Here is an 18,212-nt window from a genome sequence, read left to right on the forward strand (position 1 = left end):
ATCAAAAATATAAAGATAATAATCATAAGAAGTCAATTTTAATTAATAAAAAATGTCCTGAATTATATCAACTTACGTAAATGTAACAATACATTATAATAAGTATATAAAACTACTCCCACATATCAATAAGCATTTACACTCGTAATTAATTATCGTATGCCAAATTATATCTATTCCATATGTCACATTTACCTCCATTTTACATTTTAAACGCAGCTTTATAATATCACGCTCACCAGAAGGAGCCTATTATATAGAAATGTCGACGGCCCGAGCCGACGTTCGAACCCTTAGAAGTGCCCTCAGATTTAAGGACGGCCTTAAGGCCTAAAGCATCCTGACTTTGTACCCTGTAATCTGACAATCACATCTACCTTTCAACTGCTTTGTTTGACGACAGAAATGCGACTGAAGTGAGACGTGCTGCATTCTTTGGTAGTGGAACCATAATTTTTTAGTGAATTCAAATAAATTAAAATTTAAAAATCATTAATTCGTGTAGAGTATTTTAACCGCTTATGAACGTCAAGTTGTAAATGTAAATGTAAGTTGGACTGCATTTTCCGCAATAAGCCTTCGTTGTGCGTGTAGAACGTTAAGTTTTTTATAATTAATATTTTTTCTCTACCGTCCAATTCAGTATACAGACTGACTGACTGTCAGACTATTTGGTATATATCTATGTTATATATTATTGTATCTCTTAAGTATATATACGTATATTGTATATTTTTTTTGTTCTGTTTATATTTTGTTGCATTTTGTTTACGTTTATAATTTTGCACCAGGGACAACCAGGCACAATCACCAGTTTATAATTTTACCCTATCTGTATATTTTTATTTATTTTTTGTAATATTTTTGTTTTGGGGAAGAGCATTGTTAGTAATGTGGACTAATAACCCCATTGCTATCAATGTACCATGTCAGGTTGAACTCCACGTGGTGGTCCTGGAAAACATCGTGATAAATTCATGGTGAATTTACCACGATGGGCTAACTGACCTGACCGCTCATCTTGTTATCCTGCACTGGTGCCCCGCCAAGGTATTCCATTAACGCAGGCGGATGCATCATTTCATTATCATTATCATCCATAACAAAAATAGACAGAGATAGAAACAATGAAGTACGTTCATATATTAGAATAGATCATTCAACAAGTCATTGCATTCAAGACATTTTTGGCTCGCTCTTTGTGCGCCCATAATATAAACAAGTCTAACTTTAATATTATAAACAACTGACATTTATTTATGTGGACTTGTCTTGAATTTGTCTTCACATTAAGCCTTTTACGGATCACGGATTTTTTCACTTTGACTGACTTTGGTAAAACGAGTAAAAATGAGATGCATGAGTGGCCAAAACTATCTTATATGCTATAATAATTTTCACTTCGACTGGCTTTGGTAAAACGATTAAAAAGTATTTTTAAATACACATACATATGTATTGTACAGATGCGCCATGTTTACGATTATACTATATGCAAGATGACGACATTAAACAGAAACAAAATTGCATGACGGTGTGTCACATAAATTACAATGTAATAAACTTACATTTATATTGTTATAAAAATAAACATCGCAACAAATGTGCAACATATATTTTGATAATATTAGTAGATCGTCGTTCCTATAGAGCCATGATACTGGTCTTTCGGAATAGCAATGCATGAACGGTACTCGTGGCGTCGCATGATAACGTGATATCTGTGATGCTGATCTTGTATGTATGAGACAAGAGCTACCTCTACCTATCAGGTTCCCACGGAGCTATGACACTGGTCTTTCGGAATAGCAATGCATGAACGGTACCCCTGGTGTCGCATGATAACGTGATATCTGTGATGCTGATCTTGTATGTATGAGACAAGAGCTACCTCTACCTATCAGGTAAGCATCAATTATTTAGAATTTGGTTTCAGATCACTGATTAGAATATTTTCTTTCAATAAAAATGCATTATACATATGCTTGAGGTCTTTATTCTCCCTAATTAAATGAAATTAATGAATGTATTACTATAATTATGTACAAGCTCATTTGAAAATAATGAGCTAAGTTTCTTCTTAGCTCAAAAGCACGCCAAACTGCTTATAGATTTATGTCTAATATATATATAATATAAGAGTTACACAATTAAAGATAATTAGAGTTCCAATTAGCTATACATATTTTAAAACAAAATCCCCGGCCACATCTGTATGTACATATCTTCATGATAATGCCAAAAACTACTTGGATTTTCTGTTTTCATGCAACATATATATTGTTGAGAAAGGTACATTCATTAAAAATTTAATATTAATGCTAAACTTGGGCAGGATACTAATTTACCTTTAAAAAAATATAAACTATATATTGGCTTACCTACTATATTTTATAAAATAATAATTCATTTTTTATTTCAGATTATTTATCAATTTTATTTTTAATTGATAGATTTTATATATACAGTATACAGATTTTCAATAATTTACTAGTAAAGTAATACCTACCTAATCAACTTCTTAATTTGTTCAAAGTTAAAACTCAATTACAATAACACAGTCTGCAAGTGATTAAATTTTAATATAACAGTACTGGAACTGTTGGGGAGATTAAAATTTAATCTCCTTATCACTACATAATAAACTTACACAAATTAATTCTAAGTTTCTTCACTTATTGGTAGTGTCGTGGTAGTGGTCACTACACCGAGTGGTTTATTACTCTAACTTGCAGCCATAAGGTTATAAATACAAATTTGGCCATTAATTATAACTTTACATGTCAATTTGTAGCAATCTGGTGAGCCATTGTTGAGAAACTATTTTGATATTAATATATTCAAAGTTTATTTCTTTGTATTCTCTAATTAAAATTATAAAACATAATTATATGTATGTCAATATTAAAATATTTATAAATAGTACCCTTTATAAATAGTTTTACTACATATTTCTACAACAGCTATTCCATTTGAATGATATGCTAACATTATCTTATAAAATTTTCTAGATTAGCTGAAAGAAATCTCTTTTTATAAACTCATCCTTGTACTTTACATTTATCATACTACTGCATATTTTTACTGTGTTTACAATAAACAATAAAGAACATTGTGTGCTGGTGAAGCACCAGCTAAGGATGACAGAACAGGCACAAGAATATCTTTAAAAGTAGTACCACATTTTCATATTTATATATAAAGGATTGTTAGTATTTGAGATGAATTCTACCATCTACCAGTTCTAGAATTCTACCATATTCCATACTACATACTTGGAATAGATCATAGTTCATATCTGTTGATTATGCCACAATGGGCTTGAATTATCTGACTGTTGTCCTGCCAGCGTGTTTCTGTAGCACAAACGAGTGCACATGTATAAAAAATATTTAAAAAAAAGAAAACCCATTTTATACTCTAGTAGAAAATGTAGAAAATAACATATTAATTAATCTATACAGATTGCTATTGGTTGATTCATGTTTACAGATTATAATGTTAAATAATAAGTCACGAATATTTTAATAGTAGTAATTAATGAGGCCAAAGAATAAATGTGTGTGTGTAAAACAGCCGAGTAGATAATTCACATGTTAAACGCAATAAGTCGTTTCAGCTAATTGTAATTCATAAGGTTTAATTTATTAAAAACTATGTAAATTTATTTTTAAAACGAATTATTTACTTATTCGATGTTTAACGTAATATTTTTACTTACCTTGTAGCGATTTCTTGGCTTTTTATTCAGCACTCAATATTTTCTTATTATTAATTAACATTAACACAAATTCTTTGTTCTCTGTGAACTATAAAACTTTAAGTAGGCCAGTAACAAAAAGAAAACTTGTTACGTCTTTAGATTTAAATATTGCAAATTTCACAATTCAGAAAATATCATTAATACTCGTTTCAGTTTCGCACTGCAAGGTTTCCAGCTTTAAAAATATTTCCAAATTTTAGCCTTAAATTGAGCACATGTAAATAACCTGTAAAATAATGTGATTTAACTAATAAAAAAAACATTATAAGAACAAAAGAAAATTTATTGTATTTTGTTATAACAATTAACACCTACAAACTTTATTTTCACGCTTTGGTGTTTTAATCTGTTTCATAAGATTGCCATGCATTCATCATCAGCAATAATATATTTAAAATTTATTGATGACAAACGTCATTTTATTGACTCTATTATTAAACTTTCATAAATTTACACAATTTTAATAGATAATTTGAACCACTAATAATATAAATATATATGAATTTTAATTAGATATGAAACGGCTGTACTTATAATCTTTATAGAGATACTCTAATATTATAATATAAAAGTTAAAAAATATAATTTGTACTAAATAAAAAAAAATCTGCATGTTAAAAATTTATCTGGAATCCTATTGTAATAATTTTTCCATAGATAAGCGTATAAGTCCCTATGTTGGGAACCCTGTCACAAATACTACATTGAATCTTCGTCTGTCACGTGTGACTGTCAAACTATCTGTCAGTCAAGCTAATAGGTGTTGTCATTTAAATGCATATTGGACATTTATTTAAGGGTTAAATTGGTTTAGAAATTAAGATAGTACGAATGTATGATGTTAAATCGATCTTCTGTCTCATTCCAACAGAGATCAATATCATGATTTTGTTTAGAGCGGCGCTGTATGTCCTTCCGCGAATTGGAGTAACCTCTACATTCGCCCCATTTTACATCCGATGTCTCTGTAAATGCTGTAGTCGACAGCCAATTGTTCGAAAAACATTATGTAGGTATTTTAATTTTTCAAAAGAAATTATTAAAAAATGCCTAAGTAGAATCTACTTACCCCGTGTTTCTTTGCATATTTGTATGTTTAGTTTAGTAAAGTAAAAGGAAACATCCTTTTACTTTGTTGTCTTTAAAATACTTTTATGCTATCTAAAACTAAAAAATCTACAAATTCGTTATACAGATCTAGCAACTTTATTTTAAAATACTTGGTTTGACAACTGACTGACAAGTCGGTTTTCAATAAGTACAGTCAAAAGTCTGCAAATAAAGGTAGAATCTAATCCTAAACATTTCTTTTTTGAATAAATTTTTTCATTCTTGTTTTAGTTTTTTTTTGGCTTGGATATACAGATATTTTTTAGTTTACTATTTTTTTTCCCTCTATATAATATAAATTATTTTAAGTAAGGCCGAGGGCCATAAAGTGATAAAGATATTTCCCAAGTTTTATTTATATCAGATATCGCTTTAATTAATGTGTTTTTCATGATTTATACCATTTAATTTACAGTTAATATGACGTTAAACAATGCAATAAGAAAAATACTATCAAGGAGCAGCGACTTTTGTTGCCTTTGCTTTGAGACAATAAATGGTACGGCCTTTTCGCCTACCAATGAAGTTGTAGTTAATGTGAATCAAACCCAAAACAGCTTTTCAATGTCCGATGTATTATCTACTGTTGTAGGAAAAGAAGTAAGTGAATTCTATAGTATAACTTCCTTAAGCTACATAATTCCATATTAGACTCTAAATTGTATTGTTACACAAATATTACGTCTCAATGTACCTGAGCGTCACTAGTAACTTTTAGAACTATTATAAAATAAATAAGTATTACTATCAAATAATTTTCTTTATTTAAAAGAATATAACGAAACACTAGAATATATATAATATCAGTATGGTTTTAGTTTTATGTTTGAGATTTTATATTAGTAGAATGCAATTTATATATTTAAACAAAGTATAGTTAATAGCAGGGGCTGCTCCCTGCAGTGGGGAGGGATGGCTTGTTGGATAATAATAAAATATTAAATAGATAATTGTATAAGTAATTTTAAATTGCAAAATTATTTAATATTTTGTCTTAAACTATTTAAATATGTGATTGTGTAGGAGTCACCTACAGACTGTTAGTAATTGAGACTAGATCCAGGCTCCATATAGAAGCTTATTTGCTAGGAATTTAGTATTTCAGAAAAGCTGTTGAATTTACTATGGTGGTTTAACTGAACTATCTATTTAGCCATCTCAGTCTTTTAGCATGTTACCTACTATCATACAACACAATTACATTACCATCAATTAAAAAAATATAATTCACATGCCTCTACATAATTTTGTTACAGATATTGAACTATGTATCTACATTTGAAACCCTATGCACCAAATGCACACAATCTGCAATTAACAGTTACACATTTATGGTACAAAGTAAAGAGAATTCGGAGTTACTATGTAAGGTGTTGAACACACTCAAACAAAATATTGATGACACTATTGAAGAACAATTGAATTGCAAAACACTGTTTGTGTCTGTGAACACAGAAACATTTACTGGTAACCAACATTATGACAATAAAAGACCTGTGTATAATGCAAGTTCAGCTGTGCGGAGATATCGGTCCTTGATCAATAATAAACAAAAACTTATAATGGGTATGTTTTGCCCTCGGCGCATAAAGAAAGAAGTAAAGAAAGAAAAACTAAGACATACAGTTCCAATAGCAACTTCAGATATGTTGTACGATAAAAATGATCAACAAACTATAAAATGTAAAGAATGTCTCAAAATTTATCCTACAGTTTTGAAATTACGTACTCATTATATAAGAGTGCATGCTCCAAAAGTATTCAAATGCACAGAGTGTCCAAGAAAATATGGGTCTTTATCATTTTTACAGGCTCACAAAGAGGAAAGTCACTGTACTATTGTATGCAGTGAGTGTGGCAAGACTTTCCACAATCGGAATACACTAAGAATGCATGAAATGGGTCATCATATGCGATTTGTGTGTCAACACTGTGGCAGAATTTATAAAAATAAAAATACATTCAAGAAGCATATAGAACTTGATGTGTGCAGTAAAAAAACTAGAGCATCTCCGTCAGAAGCAAAGTTTACATGTGATTATTGTAATAAGAAATACACTCAGAAAGTCTCATTACGTGTTCATATACAATTTGAACATGGGAACTATAAGGTGCATGAATGTAAATGGTGTAAGAAGAGATTTTGGGCGCAAAGCAGACTTAAAGCTCATATAGTGAAACACACTCAGGAAAAGAACTTTCACTGTAGTACATGCAATAGAAATTTCGTCACAAAGGAGTCATTACTCTATCATACACGTATCCATACTGGAGAGAAGCCGTATGAGTGTTCAGAATGTGACTCCAGATTTTTATCTGCTTCTCGACGAGCTGAGCATGTCAAAAGACATCATAGAGGCGCGACAATTCAGTGTGATATATGCAATAGCAAATTTAACTCTATGAATTTTTTGCAAAAGCATAGACGGACACATTTCAAGAATGAAAAAAGTACACAACAAAGTTTACTCTTAAGTAAGGAGAAAAATCAATTAGGTGATGATGTAAAGTCATTTGTGATGACCCAAGAGGAATATCAGACGCACCAGTTACTTCCAGCAGTTTTTGATAACGACTTTGATAGCCGCATGCCATCTGATGAAGAAATATATCTTGAAATATCAAATCAGTACATTAATAAATGATGCAGTAGATCAGTACATTAATATATAGTAATAGATGTGAAGTAAGAATTAATAACTTATTAAATATTATGCATAAAATTATCAAATGTAATAAAAATATACCTATTTCATAATATATTCTTGATCTCATAATATATTCACAATGTAATCGAATGAAATAAAATCTAAGGTTTTTACAGGGTTTTGTTATTTTATTTAAAACTACCTTAAGTTTGAACAGACATTATTTGTCTTTGGAAATTATCAATAACAAGAATATGTTATACTACTCAAATATTATCATTAAAAAATCTAATAAGCTCTCATAGCTTATAGAATTCCAAATTATTTCTGTCAATTGTGTCTGAACATAATTACTTCAACTGAGCATTTTAACCCTGTAAAGATAAAAGTAAATGTGGACATGAGAATATTTCGCAAAATAAAGGACCATAGCACATAACAACGTGTAAATTTATTTCAGCTAGGCTGTATATACGTGTTTCTTTGCTGTGCCTGTTAGAATCACTGTCACGGACTATCACCGGTCACCGTCTGTCAATCTGTCAGTTGTTTACAATCAATGTGTTTAAACTGCCAGATGTTTATATTATTTTCTATTCAGTTTATAATATAAATTAAATTTGTATTTTGGTATCTTTTAATTCAAAATGCAATATGACTTTCCTGGAAGACACATCAATAATTCTTATATCTCAAGTAAGTAGATATTATTTATGATTAAAGAATAAAATAACCCAAAAGCCAATGAGTATTGAGTCTTACCAGTGTATTGCCGGAAGACCTCTAGGGTCTGAAAATGCTAGTTACTTATTTATAGTAATTCGTAGTGGATGACGATGTGAAAAATGTGAAAAACCATGTTACGTCGGTTTGAGCATGTGGAAAGGATATCGGGTATAAGATTAACGTAATAGAATACAATGCTAAAGTGGATGCTGGTACAGACAGGTACGGTTTACCCATTAGATAGATTTGGCAACTGCCTAGGTACTTCGCGATGCCTAGAGTGGTCAATGAAAAGCTCCTATATGGTTAATTCGACCCTAGGTATAGAGTGAGGCTTAAGCTAACCTACCTTGATCAGATTGATTGTGTTTGTCACTGGATGGACTATCTCTCTGATGTCTCCTAAACCTGAGTACTTGTATGAGAGATTTTATGAACATAAATGAAGCTAATTTATTAAAAGGCTAGTCAATGGCACTCATCATTCTCTGCCTACTCTGCAAGGCATCTGGTGTGATGATAATAATGGTTCCATTGTAAGAGTAGGATGGTTATTATGTAAAAAATGCAATATGCAATGGCTAAATAAAACTACCATAGTGTGTCAAAGTACATAATGTAGTAAGAAATTATCCAAGGTAGACTTTGTAAAAACTGTTCCTCTTCTTCTATTTTCTTATATGGCAATCGGTTGTTATTGTAAAAAGAAAAGAAAGAAATTGAAGTAACTGAGCAATCTTTTTTTTAATTTTAGATATTCTTTTTTGTGGGTGGCTGGATATTCTTTGTGAAACAGCTGTTCCGTGACTATGAAGTCCACCATACCCTTGTACAGCTGATATTCTCAGTAACATTTGCACTCAGCTGCACCATGTTTGAACTAATTATATTCGAGATCATAGGCTACTTGGATTCAAGGTATGTACGTATGTATGTAATCATTTGTAATTATATACCTTAAGTATATAGAAAATACCAATACAAACAATTATGTTAATGAATACAAATGTTTGCACAGTGTAAGAAAATAAACTCATAACCATTGGAAGTAAGGTAATATGCTAAACAGCTAGACCACAGAGAACATTAAAATAATTCAATGTCATATCTTCAATATTAATTGAATTGTCTTAATTAAAAAAAATCAGAGTCATAATGTTGTCCATTGTCCGTTGACCGTAACATCTGTCCCTCGCACAGATGTTACAGCCTATAAATTAATGACATTGTGTAAAAATTAATAAATATATTATTATTATTATAATAAACATTTTTTTTCTGCAATAAACAAAGTTATGTGGATTGATTTGTAATGTAAAACAGTTCAATTTCTAGAAGTTCCTTAGACATCATCATTACTTAAAGATGTTTCCATGATGATAAAGGTTCCTATAGTACATGTATAGGAGAAATAATTTATAAATTAATTATTTTTCAGCTCACGATACTTCCATTGGAACCTAGGATTGTATTCACTTCTTTTCATGGTGATAGCTCTTATACCATTCTATATAGCATACTTTTGTATAAGTAATGTAAGATTTGGTAAGTTTTTTTTTAAATAGCATGAAATATATTGAATTTATTCAAATATTAAATTCCTTTGCATTGGGCATACAATTTTTTTAATCTATTACTCATTGGGAAAGCTGTCTCATTACAAGAATAATATGCAAGAAACTTAATGTACTGAATGTGTGCATTATTGTATTATAATTTTATAAAATACAAACTGTATACAAAAAAATAATTTAATTATTTTACATCTCTTTCAGTATCGCAAAATGCAATAAGACCACTGACAATGTTTGTGTGGTTTATATACCTATATTTCTTCTGGAAGATTGGTGATCCCTTTCCTATATTAAGTCCCAAACAGGTGAGTGAGTATGTTGCATTAATTAATAATAATACAGTAATTGTACATAAGAACAGGTCATTAAATACTGATTTTAATACATGATTAGCATCATGTCTTGGCATTGATATGTCGTTAATTGTCTGTGCAAGTAACTGACTCTGGTTATCTTTTAAATCTGCACACCCCTAGGGTGAAGGTGAATGGGGGACTCGGGGTTAATCACTTTGCTCCGGCATCAGGTTTTTAGCCGGTAAGAATCTGGCAGTCCCTGTCGGTCTCTAAGTCAACGGAACTGTAAGAAGATTTTTCTGATGAAAAAAAAGGGACTATTAAAAGACAAAGATATTTTCAATTCTATTAAACTTATCTTAACTACAGAGCTAGTGCCATACTTGGGAACTGTTCTTTTTTTTGTTATCTATTGCTATCATTTGCTATCTATCTTTATGACACATTAGTGTATATGTATTGTGAAAGCTGAGCGAAATAATTATATTAACTTTATTAGATGTTACTCTACTAAATTTCACACTGTAAAATTTCTTTTTCCTTAGGGTATATTCTCAATTGAGCAGGGAGTGTCTCGAATAGGCGTCATAGGAGTGACAGTGATGGCTCTACTTTCCGGTTTTGGTGCAGTCAACTACCCATACACATCTATGGCTATTTTTATAAGGTACATTAAAATTAATTTATTTTTAAATATATTATTTATCTAATATATAAATATATATTATTGTATATCGCTATTTTTTAAATAAATAATATATAAAATTTCATTTATTACTCTATAACTAATATTTAATAAACTAATAATTATTAATTATTTTTGTAAATGTCTGTCTGTGTGTCTAACGGTATTCATTGGTTGTACTCCAGTGCAGGATAGAAAAATATAGAATGGTGTCTTCTTCACCTGCACAAACGGTATACATAAGTAGGACTCCAATGGTGGATAATAGGATATGATTTCAGTTAGGTCAGCCAGCCTAATATGACGAATACGTTAGGAATTAATCACGATAGTTTTCAGAGAGTACTATGTGTGGTGGATTGCTAGTAATGGGGCCTCTAGGTCCCATTAGGAACAATCCTCTCATTTCCCTATAACTAGCAGTCGTTAGTTCTCGTCATCTCATCTCTTCGAGAGCTAGCGACGTGATAGGAAGAGATTCCGGCGACCATGGATATTCTAGATTGTTTCGTTGTACAGTTTATACAGTTATGTTGTCCTCTCTTTTCTTCAAATTAACTTGTTATGCGTGGAAAAGTGAGGAGTATAGGAAATGCAATGTTAATATAATGAATGAACACACTTTTTTAATGTGAATGTGTCTTTAATGTTATTTTTATCTCTTTTCTATAACATAACCAAAATGTAGAAGAACATAGGCTACTTTTATCCTGGTAAATATCACATGCATTCAGATGAAGTTGTGGGTCAAAACTATATTTGTTATTATAGTCAATTTATATAAAACTTTTTTTTCTAGACCAGTAACTCAATCGGATGTATTATCGGTAGAGAAGAAATTGCTTCAAACAATGGATATGATTTTGGTGAAGAAGAAAAGGATAGCACTAGCTGAAGCCAACAGTGTGGGTGGTAGACAGCAGTATAACATGTTGGACCAATCAAACGTGAAGAATAGAGGATTTTGGACAAATATTTTGTCCAGTGTTGGAAGTATTGCCAATCCGCTAAGTGGATCAGAAAGTTAGTATAAATTATCTAGATCTGGTTGTCGTAATACGCAGATTCTGTGCATTGGTGTATTACACACGTATCCGAATATTTTTTTAAGAACTCAAAGTCCTATATGATAAAAGAAAATTCCGTTCTCTATCTGTACAATAGAAAAAGACTAGTAGCAGATTTTCTGATAGTAGTCTGTGTAGTTTCCTCTGTCTTACTAAATTCATAAATACGTAAATGTTTTTGTAAATGATTTTTTTTAACTTTGTATGCTTAATGAGGCATAACATAATGGGTTTTAATACTTATATTTAGTATTAACATAATAATAATTTACGGACAATTCACACAGCGCCATCTAGACCCAAACGAAGCTAGCTAAAGTTTGTGTTATGGGTACTAGATAACTGATACAAATATATAGAAATTTTATTTTTTCGTAATTACATATTATACATAGAAAACACCCAGACCGATACAAACAATCATACTCATGAATACAAATGTTTGTGCCGTGCGAGGAATCGAACCCGCGACCATCGGACGTAAAGCGGTGTGCTAGACCGCTAGATACAGCTATGGCAACGCATACGTGTGTCAAATGATAACTGTTGTTGTTTATATATACGAGGCCGATACAGCTTCCCACCAGATGGGCCACCAGCTAGTTTACTATTCGTAATACATAAAAAAACCTTTTTCAGATATAAACCAACTCAGGCAAGAAATATCCGGGTTGGAAGAGTTGAGTCGCCAACTGTTCCTGGAGGCGTACGACGCCAGGACAATGCGGGAGAAGATAGAGTGGTCCAAAACCTTCCAGGGGAAGTACTTCAACTTCCTGGGGTACTTTTTCTCCCTGTACTGCATATGGAAGATATTTATTGTGAGTATAGTAAATAATATTTTTTTTTTTATGCATAATTTTCTAACAATTATATATTCAATCAAGATTTTCTGTAAACTAAAACAGTTTATAATGTCGTATGTAATTCCGCCAGTGTATTATCTTTATAATGATTATGTTTATATACGGTATACTGTTTTAAGTATACATGAATTAAGAACTGAGCCCTAAGAACATCATGTCATCCGGTGAAGCCTGCGGTACTACTCATGCGTTGCCATTCCATGCGACTAAGGTGTCATACCCAAAGGATGCATGCCCTACACCTTGTAATTCCACTGAACTATCTCACCAACCGAAAAACTTTTTTAAAAATATATTTTCACTCAAATTTTATACGAAAGTAAACCTATATAACAAACCGCAAAACTGCTTAGCAGCTTTGTTTATCTTACACAACTGCTTATTAGCTAAAATAGATTCGAAAGGTACCCCTGACTTTGTACAAAGTCTACTTCAATAAGCTAACTCCGGAATAATACATAAATTCTGCGAAGAAACCCATTTTTGATCTAATATAATATTGTTCCAGTCAACAATTAATATAGTGTTTGACCGTGTGGGGAAGAAGGACCCTGTCACTCGAGGGTTGGAGCTGGTGGTGAACTGGCTGGGCTGGCACATAGACGTCAGTTTCTGGTCGCAGCATGTCTCCTTCATACTCGTTGGTTGCATCGTACTCACCAGTATTAGGGGCCTGCTGCTCACACTTACAAAGGCGAGTAATTCTTACCTTAGTAAGAGTCTTCATTAATCACGTGACGTTTTCTTAGCAATATCCTAATTTTTAAAGAGATTATTCCTTCTAAAATGGTTGGCAACGCTCTTGTAATTCCTCTCGTGTATGGATGCTCCTGGGCGGCAATAATCACTTACCATCAGGTGAGCCGTAAGCTCGTTTTTTTTACTATGTAGGTAGTAAACAAGCATACGGCACTATCTGTAAACGGTTACCATATCCTATGGACCAGGCGTGTGATGTGCGCGTTGCCGACCCTTAAAAAACCTTACTATAACCTTCTTGAAAAACCCTATGCTGTAGTCACTCGAGAAAACTTCAGCAGGTATTTATTCTAAGTGCACGGCTAGAAGTTTCTATTGTTTCTCCCCTATGCTATAAAAAAAAACTATACAATTTACTTTACAATTTACGCGATAAATAAATTTGATCGTGTATCGCTATATCGTATACAAGTGGCTACCTTAAGGTCGGTGAAAAGTTTGCTTTCAGCAATAGGGCCGCTTAATTGTAACGATACATGTATCCTTTAATATATTGTTTATGTCTTTTCTTTACTCTATGTTACTTAATTTAATTTACAGTTCTTCAACAAGATATCATCATCGAAATCATCGAACATCATCGTGTTGATTCTCGCTCAGATCATGGGTATGTACTTCTGCTCGTCCGTGCTGCTGATGCGCATGAACATGCCGCCGGAGTATCGCATCATCATCACCCAAGTGCTCGGTGATCTGCAGTTCAACTTCTATCACCGGTGGTTCGACGTGATATTCCTTGTGAGTGCCTTAACTAGTATATTCACATTGTATTTAGCACACAAGCAGCCGTCTGTCAGTTGATGTTTCGACTGTGATTTGTGTTAATTGGAGTCATTCTATGCATATATATATATAAATCTATATTTGTTTGTCTGTTCATATTTTGGGATCATTCGATTACGACAAAATTTTGTCAACGTATACCTCGCAATAGAATAAATAAATAAATAACCTCAGAACAATTAACACAGCACCATCTAGTACCACGGTACGCAGAGCTTGTGTTATGGATACTAGACAACTGATTTAAATATTTAAACATATATTTTTTTGTAAATACATACATAATATAACACCCAGACCAATACAAATAATCATACTCATGAATACAAATGTTTGTACCGTGCGAGGAATCGAACCCGCAACCATCGAAAGTAAAGCGGTGTGCTAAACCGCTAGACCACCGAGGCCGTCGAAATATTATTTATTCAAATAAACTTAATATAAGTATTTAAAAATAGTCATTTTTCATAAGCAGACTCGGTACAAGAATAAGTTGCGTTGTTCATCACATTTTTAAGATTTGAATGTGTTTAGTAAAAGGTGCACTGACAAAATAGCACTATATTTTATTAGTGATATATTTATGTATGTCATATTTTTATTTATTATATATTTACATGCTGAGATTATTTTATTTTTTTCTTTAGTATAGTGATATATTTAGCTTATATAACCTGAGATTTTTTTTTCTTTATTAATAATAGTTTCATTATTTATGTTCAAATAATCTCCTAGACATACGTGTAATTAATATACCACTGTTTTCTAAATCAAAATCTAAAATTAAACCTTTAAAATCGCTACAACGATATCTTATGGACTGCTTTTGAAAAGTCACTAACATGCTATATTTTTATGCATAAAAAAGAATAATTCGCAGTTTGAAAAAGGGTTTAAAGTTGTAACTCAACAATACAGGTCTAAAAGGGATATATGTATGTTTGTATATATGCAGTGCAATAAATATTTCGATGCAATTTCAAAATATATAGATTTTTAAATTATAAAAGTGGTACTTAAAAAATATCAAACGCACAATCAAAAACACTAGTGTAATGATAAATAAATTATTTTAAAGTTAAGTTTCATAAATTAGAGAAAATGTTATGAAAAATAAATTAGAGACAAAATATATTGTAAGGTGCCCGTTAAACGACCAAACTGTTTATTATTTAATAATTGTTTCTTATTGTAAACGTTGATATTTGAAATTCAACACGATGACAATGATGATGATGATGATGATGATGATAATATTCTATGATTTTACAATCAATTTGCGTTTATTATCAAGCCAGGATATGTAAACTATTGTAACTTACGAAAGCGATTGATCGTTTAAAGGACACCTCAGGATTGTTAGCTTTTCAAAAGACTGATGATCGGTATATATATTTAAGGATAAAATGAATGAATGATTTTAGAAATATAATAAAATGCTAGTCGAAAATGTGTCTACTTATGCCAATAATTGCAATAGATGTTTTTAAGGTTTAAATAGAAATAATCTTTATTTAATAGAAATTTAATTCAGGATATAAAAAATTTAATTCTTCTGAATGATAAAATAGCTTTTATTTGGTATATCTACATTTATAAATTAGTATTTTCCCTTAAATAATGAAATTCATTGAAGAATCCATGTGATTTAATTACTGGCACTTATGATAAGTTAAAAATAACATCAGTTCATAATACAGTATAAGAGAGAAATGCTCTTTTCAAATACGATTGTACATAATTATAATAATAGCTTAAGTATAGATGAATACATTACATACATACATTGAATAAAAAAAATCAGCAGCTATACTATACCAGTTTTACAAGCAGCGCCCGTTCACGAGTATGACGGCTAAAAAGTAATTTTGTTTACTTCATTTAGTTTGTACATTAAACATTCCATACTATCAACAACTCAGAAAAAAAATGTTTATGTAGAAAATTTGTATATTTTCTAACGCCCAATAAAATCTAAATATTATATAAGCGTTTTATTTTTACACTTGAAAAACAATATAATTAAATACTAGCGTGCCGTCCCTGCTTCGCACGAGAGGATATTTTCTAACACATTGGGGTTACATTAAGGAGTTTTAGTAGGATCTCTATTATATAGCCTATGTTACTCATGGATTCAATCTAATGGTGAAGGAATTTTTGAAATTTGGGTATCCAATGGGACAGATTTTTGTATAGTTTGAATCGTTTGCTTTCCTCTTTATATTATAGTACTAGTGTAGATGTAGACAAGTATTTAATGTGCCTAAAGCATAAGGCATAATTATAATAGTTACACGTCACAGGTGTATGCACTGATACCATGTCGACTTATTATAGTTGTCCATTTAACAATCATAAAAACAATAAATATAGCGTGAAGTATTGATATCTATACCAATATTATAATTACGAAGGTGAGCTTGTCTGCATTTGTTTCCTTTAACAGCTGATTTTAATGAAATTGGACGTAAATATAGATTGGGTATCACACACATAGACTGTTATAGTGTTGATATAAAAACTTAAAAGCTATATTCAGTCCGGGATAAACAAAGTGAACCGATATTAAACATAACCAGAAGGATATTTGAATTAAAAGAAATTTAATTAATTAAATAGATTTAATTAACAATTTATAATATCTTACATAAACTATATCGTAATAAATAGAAAAGTTTACTTGGAAAGGCCACCTTAATTTTTAATTACAGACAGAATCGAGATATGCGCCATCCGATGACGTCATTAAATATATTAAATATATCGAGTTTTAGTTGAAGCTAATAAGTAGTTTATTACCTACGGACTTCGAATTCAAAATTTATACTAAACAAAAGAATTTTTTTTATACATGTGGTACTAAAACATATTCTATTTGTTTTGGTACACAAAATAGTTTAGTACACTTTTGTACAACTTAGAAATTTGTCACAACATTTTAACTAGTGTTTTAGTTAGCCAGAACCTTTAAAATAGATTTGGAGTTAGGTTGAAACATTAATTTATAAAATATTTCAAACAATTTATAAAAATGCAAAATAAAATTCTGGTGTTAATCTGAATTCATAAAATCTGATATTTTTACTTAATGTTAAATTGATCATTTATCTATCTATCAGGTACCACTTATAGATATAAAGGTATAAGCAGTTAACGTGCATTTAATATCCACATTTTTGAAGTGGGTATACGCGTGCTCATATTGTATGAAATTAAACATTTTTATATTAAGTTTAATTTTTGCAAACGATTGGGTGCTATTTAATATTGGTGTTATATTTTGAGCAATACATAATTTTAATAAATTTGTAGCCCCTTTAGTTTATATATTTTGTACTTATTAATAATATATAGAAAACTACAACCGGATTTTAACTTAGCTACATTACCAATACATTGCATGGTAGTACATTATTCAAGTTTTACGAATTACTGTTTTAGTTATTTTAGTGTACTAGATTTTAGATGTAATAAAAAATGCAGTGTTATTTGTACACTTCGAAAACGACAGTTTAAAAATCCTATTGATAGAATAAATGGTAATACTTTGAACTTTCTATTAATATATTTAGATAAATAGTCATCAAATATTTTCCTAAACAATGTAGTATATTTGAAATATAAATCAATTTGAGATCTTATTTAGATATAAATAAAGTTCATTATATAACTTGGCTAACAAATTTCATAGATCTAGTATGTACATTTATTCTCCCATTACATCCTCGTATTGCTTTCTGAAGCAGTCACCGACGGGGAAGAAGTCCCAGCATCTCTGTGTATACATGTTCCACACGAACGTCTCTTGACCTGTATGATAAAAACATAATTTATCTTTAGTTTAAGATACTAAATTATATAATAATAAATAGTCAGAAAATTTTTTTTTCAAATAGATCGTACCGATAGTACTATGTATATTCACGTAAAAG

General features: G+C 30.8%; 3 protein-coding genes across 3 annotated transcripts in view; 2 read left to right on the forward strand and 1 right to left on the reverse strand.

Moving 5' to 3' along the window:
- Nucleotides 1–5,072: 5,072 nt before the first annotated feature.
- On the forward strand, nt 5,073–7,681 carry LOC131841562 (zinc finger protein 782-like). The gene is made up of 2 exons (XM_059189881.1): nt 5,073–5,473; nt 6,130–7,681. Exons 1-2 carry the CDS (start codon nt 5,294–5,296, stop codon nt 7,516–7,518), a joined length of 1,569 nt encoding a protein of 522 aa, XP_059045864.1. The 5' UTR covers nt 5,073–5,293; the 3' UTR covers nt 7,519–7,681.
- A 409-nt stretch (nt 7,682–8,090) lies between these two features.
- Nucleotides 8,091–14,764, forward strand: LOC131841554 (Golgi pH regulator). The gene is made up of 9 exons (XM_059189872.1): nt 8,091–8,217; nt 9,002–9,165; nt 9,686–9,792; nt 10,023–10,126; nt 10,663–10,784; nt 11,602–11,825; nt 12,509–12,690; nt 13,244–13,429; nt 14,035–14,764. The coding sequence occupies exons 1-9, from the start codon at nt 8,176–8,178 to the stop codon at nt 14,293–14,295; spliced, it is 1,392 nt and encodes a 463-aa protein (XP_059045855.1). The 5' UTR covers nt 8,091–8,175; the 3' UTR covers nt 14,296–14,764.
- Nucleotides 14,765–17,351: 2,587 nt separating this feature from the next.
- Nucleotides 17,352–18,212, reverse strand: part of LOC131841603 (ryanodine receptor) — a 66,956-nt gene continuing 66,095 nt past the window's right edge. The window contains exon 83 of the mRNA XM_059189924.1: nt 17,352–18,090. Within this exon, the coding sequence (XP_059045907.1) occupies nt 17,987–18,090 (104 nt within the window). The 3' untranslated portion in view covers nt 17,352–17,986. The remainder of the gene's footprint in view (nt 18,091–18,212) is intronic.

Source organism: Achroia grisella, unplaced genomic scaffold, assembly GCF_030625045.1.
Source record: "Achroia grisella isolate CSIRO2021 unplaced genomic scaffold, CSIRO_AGI_Agris_v1 utg1847, whole genome shotgun sequence".
Lineage (NCBI taxonomy): Eukaryota > Metazoa > Arthropoda > Insecta > Lepidoptera > Pyralidae > Achroia > Achroia grisella.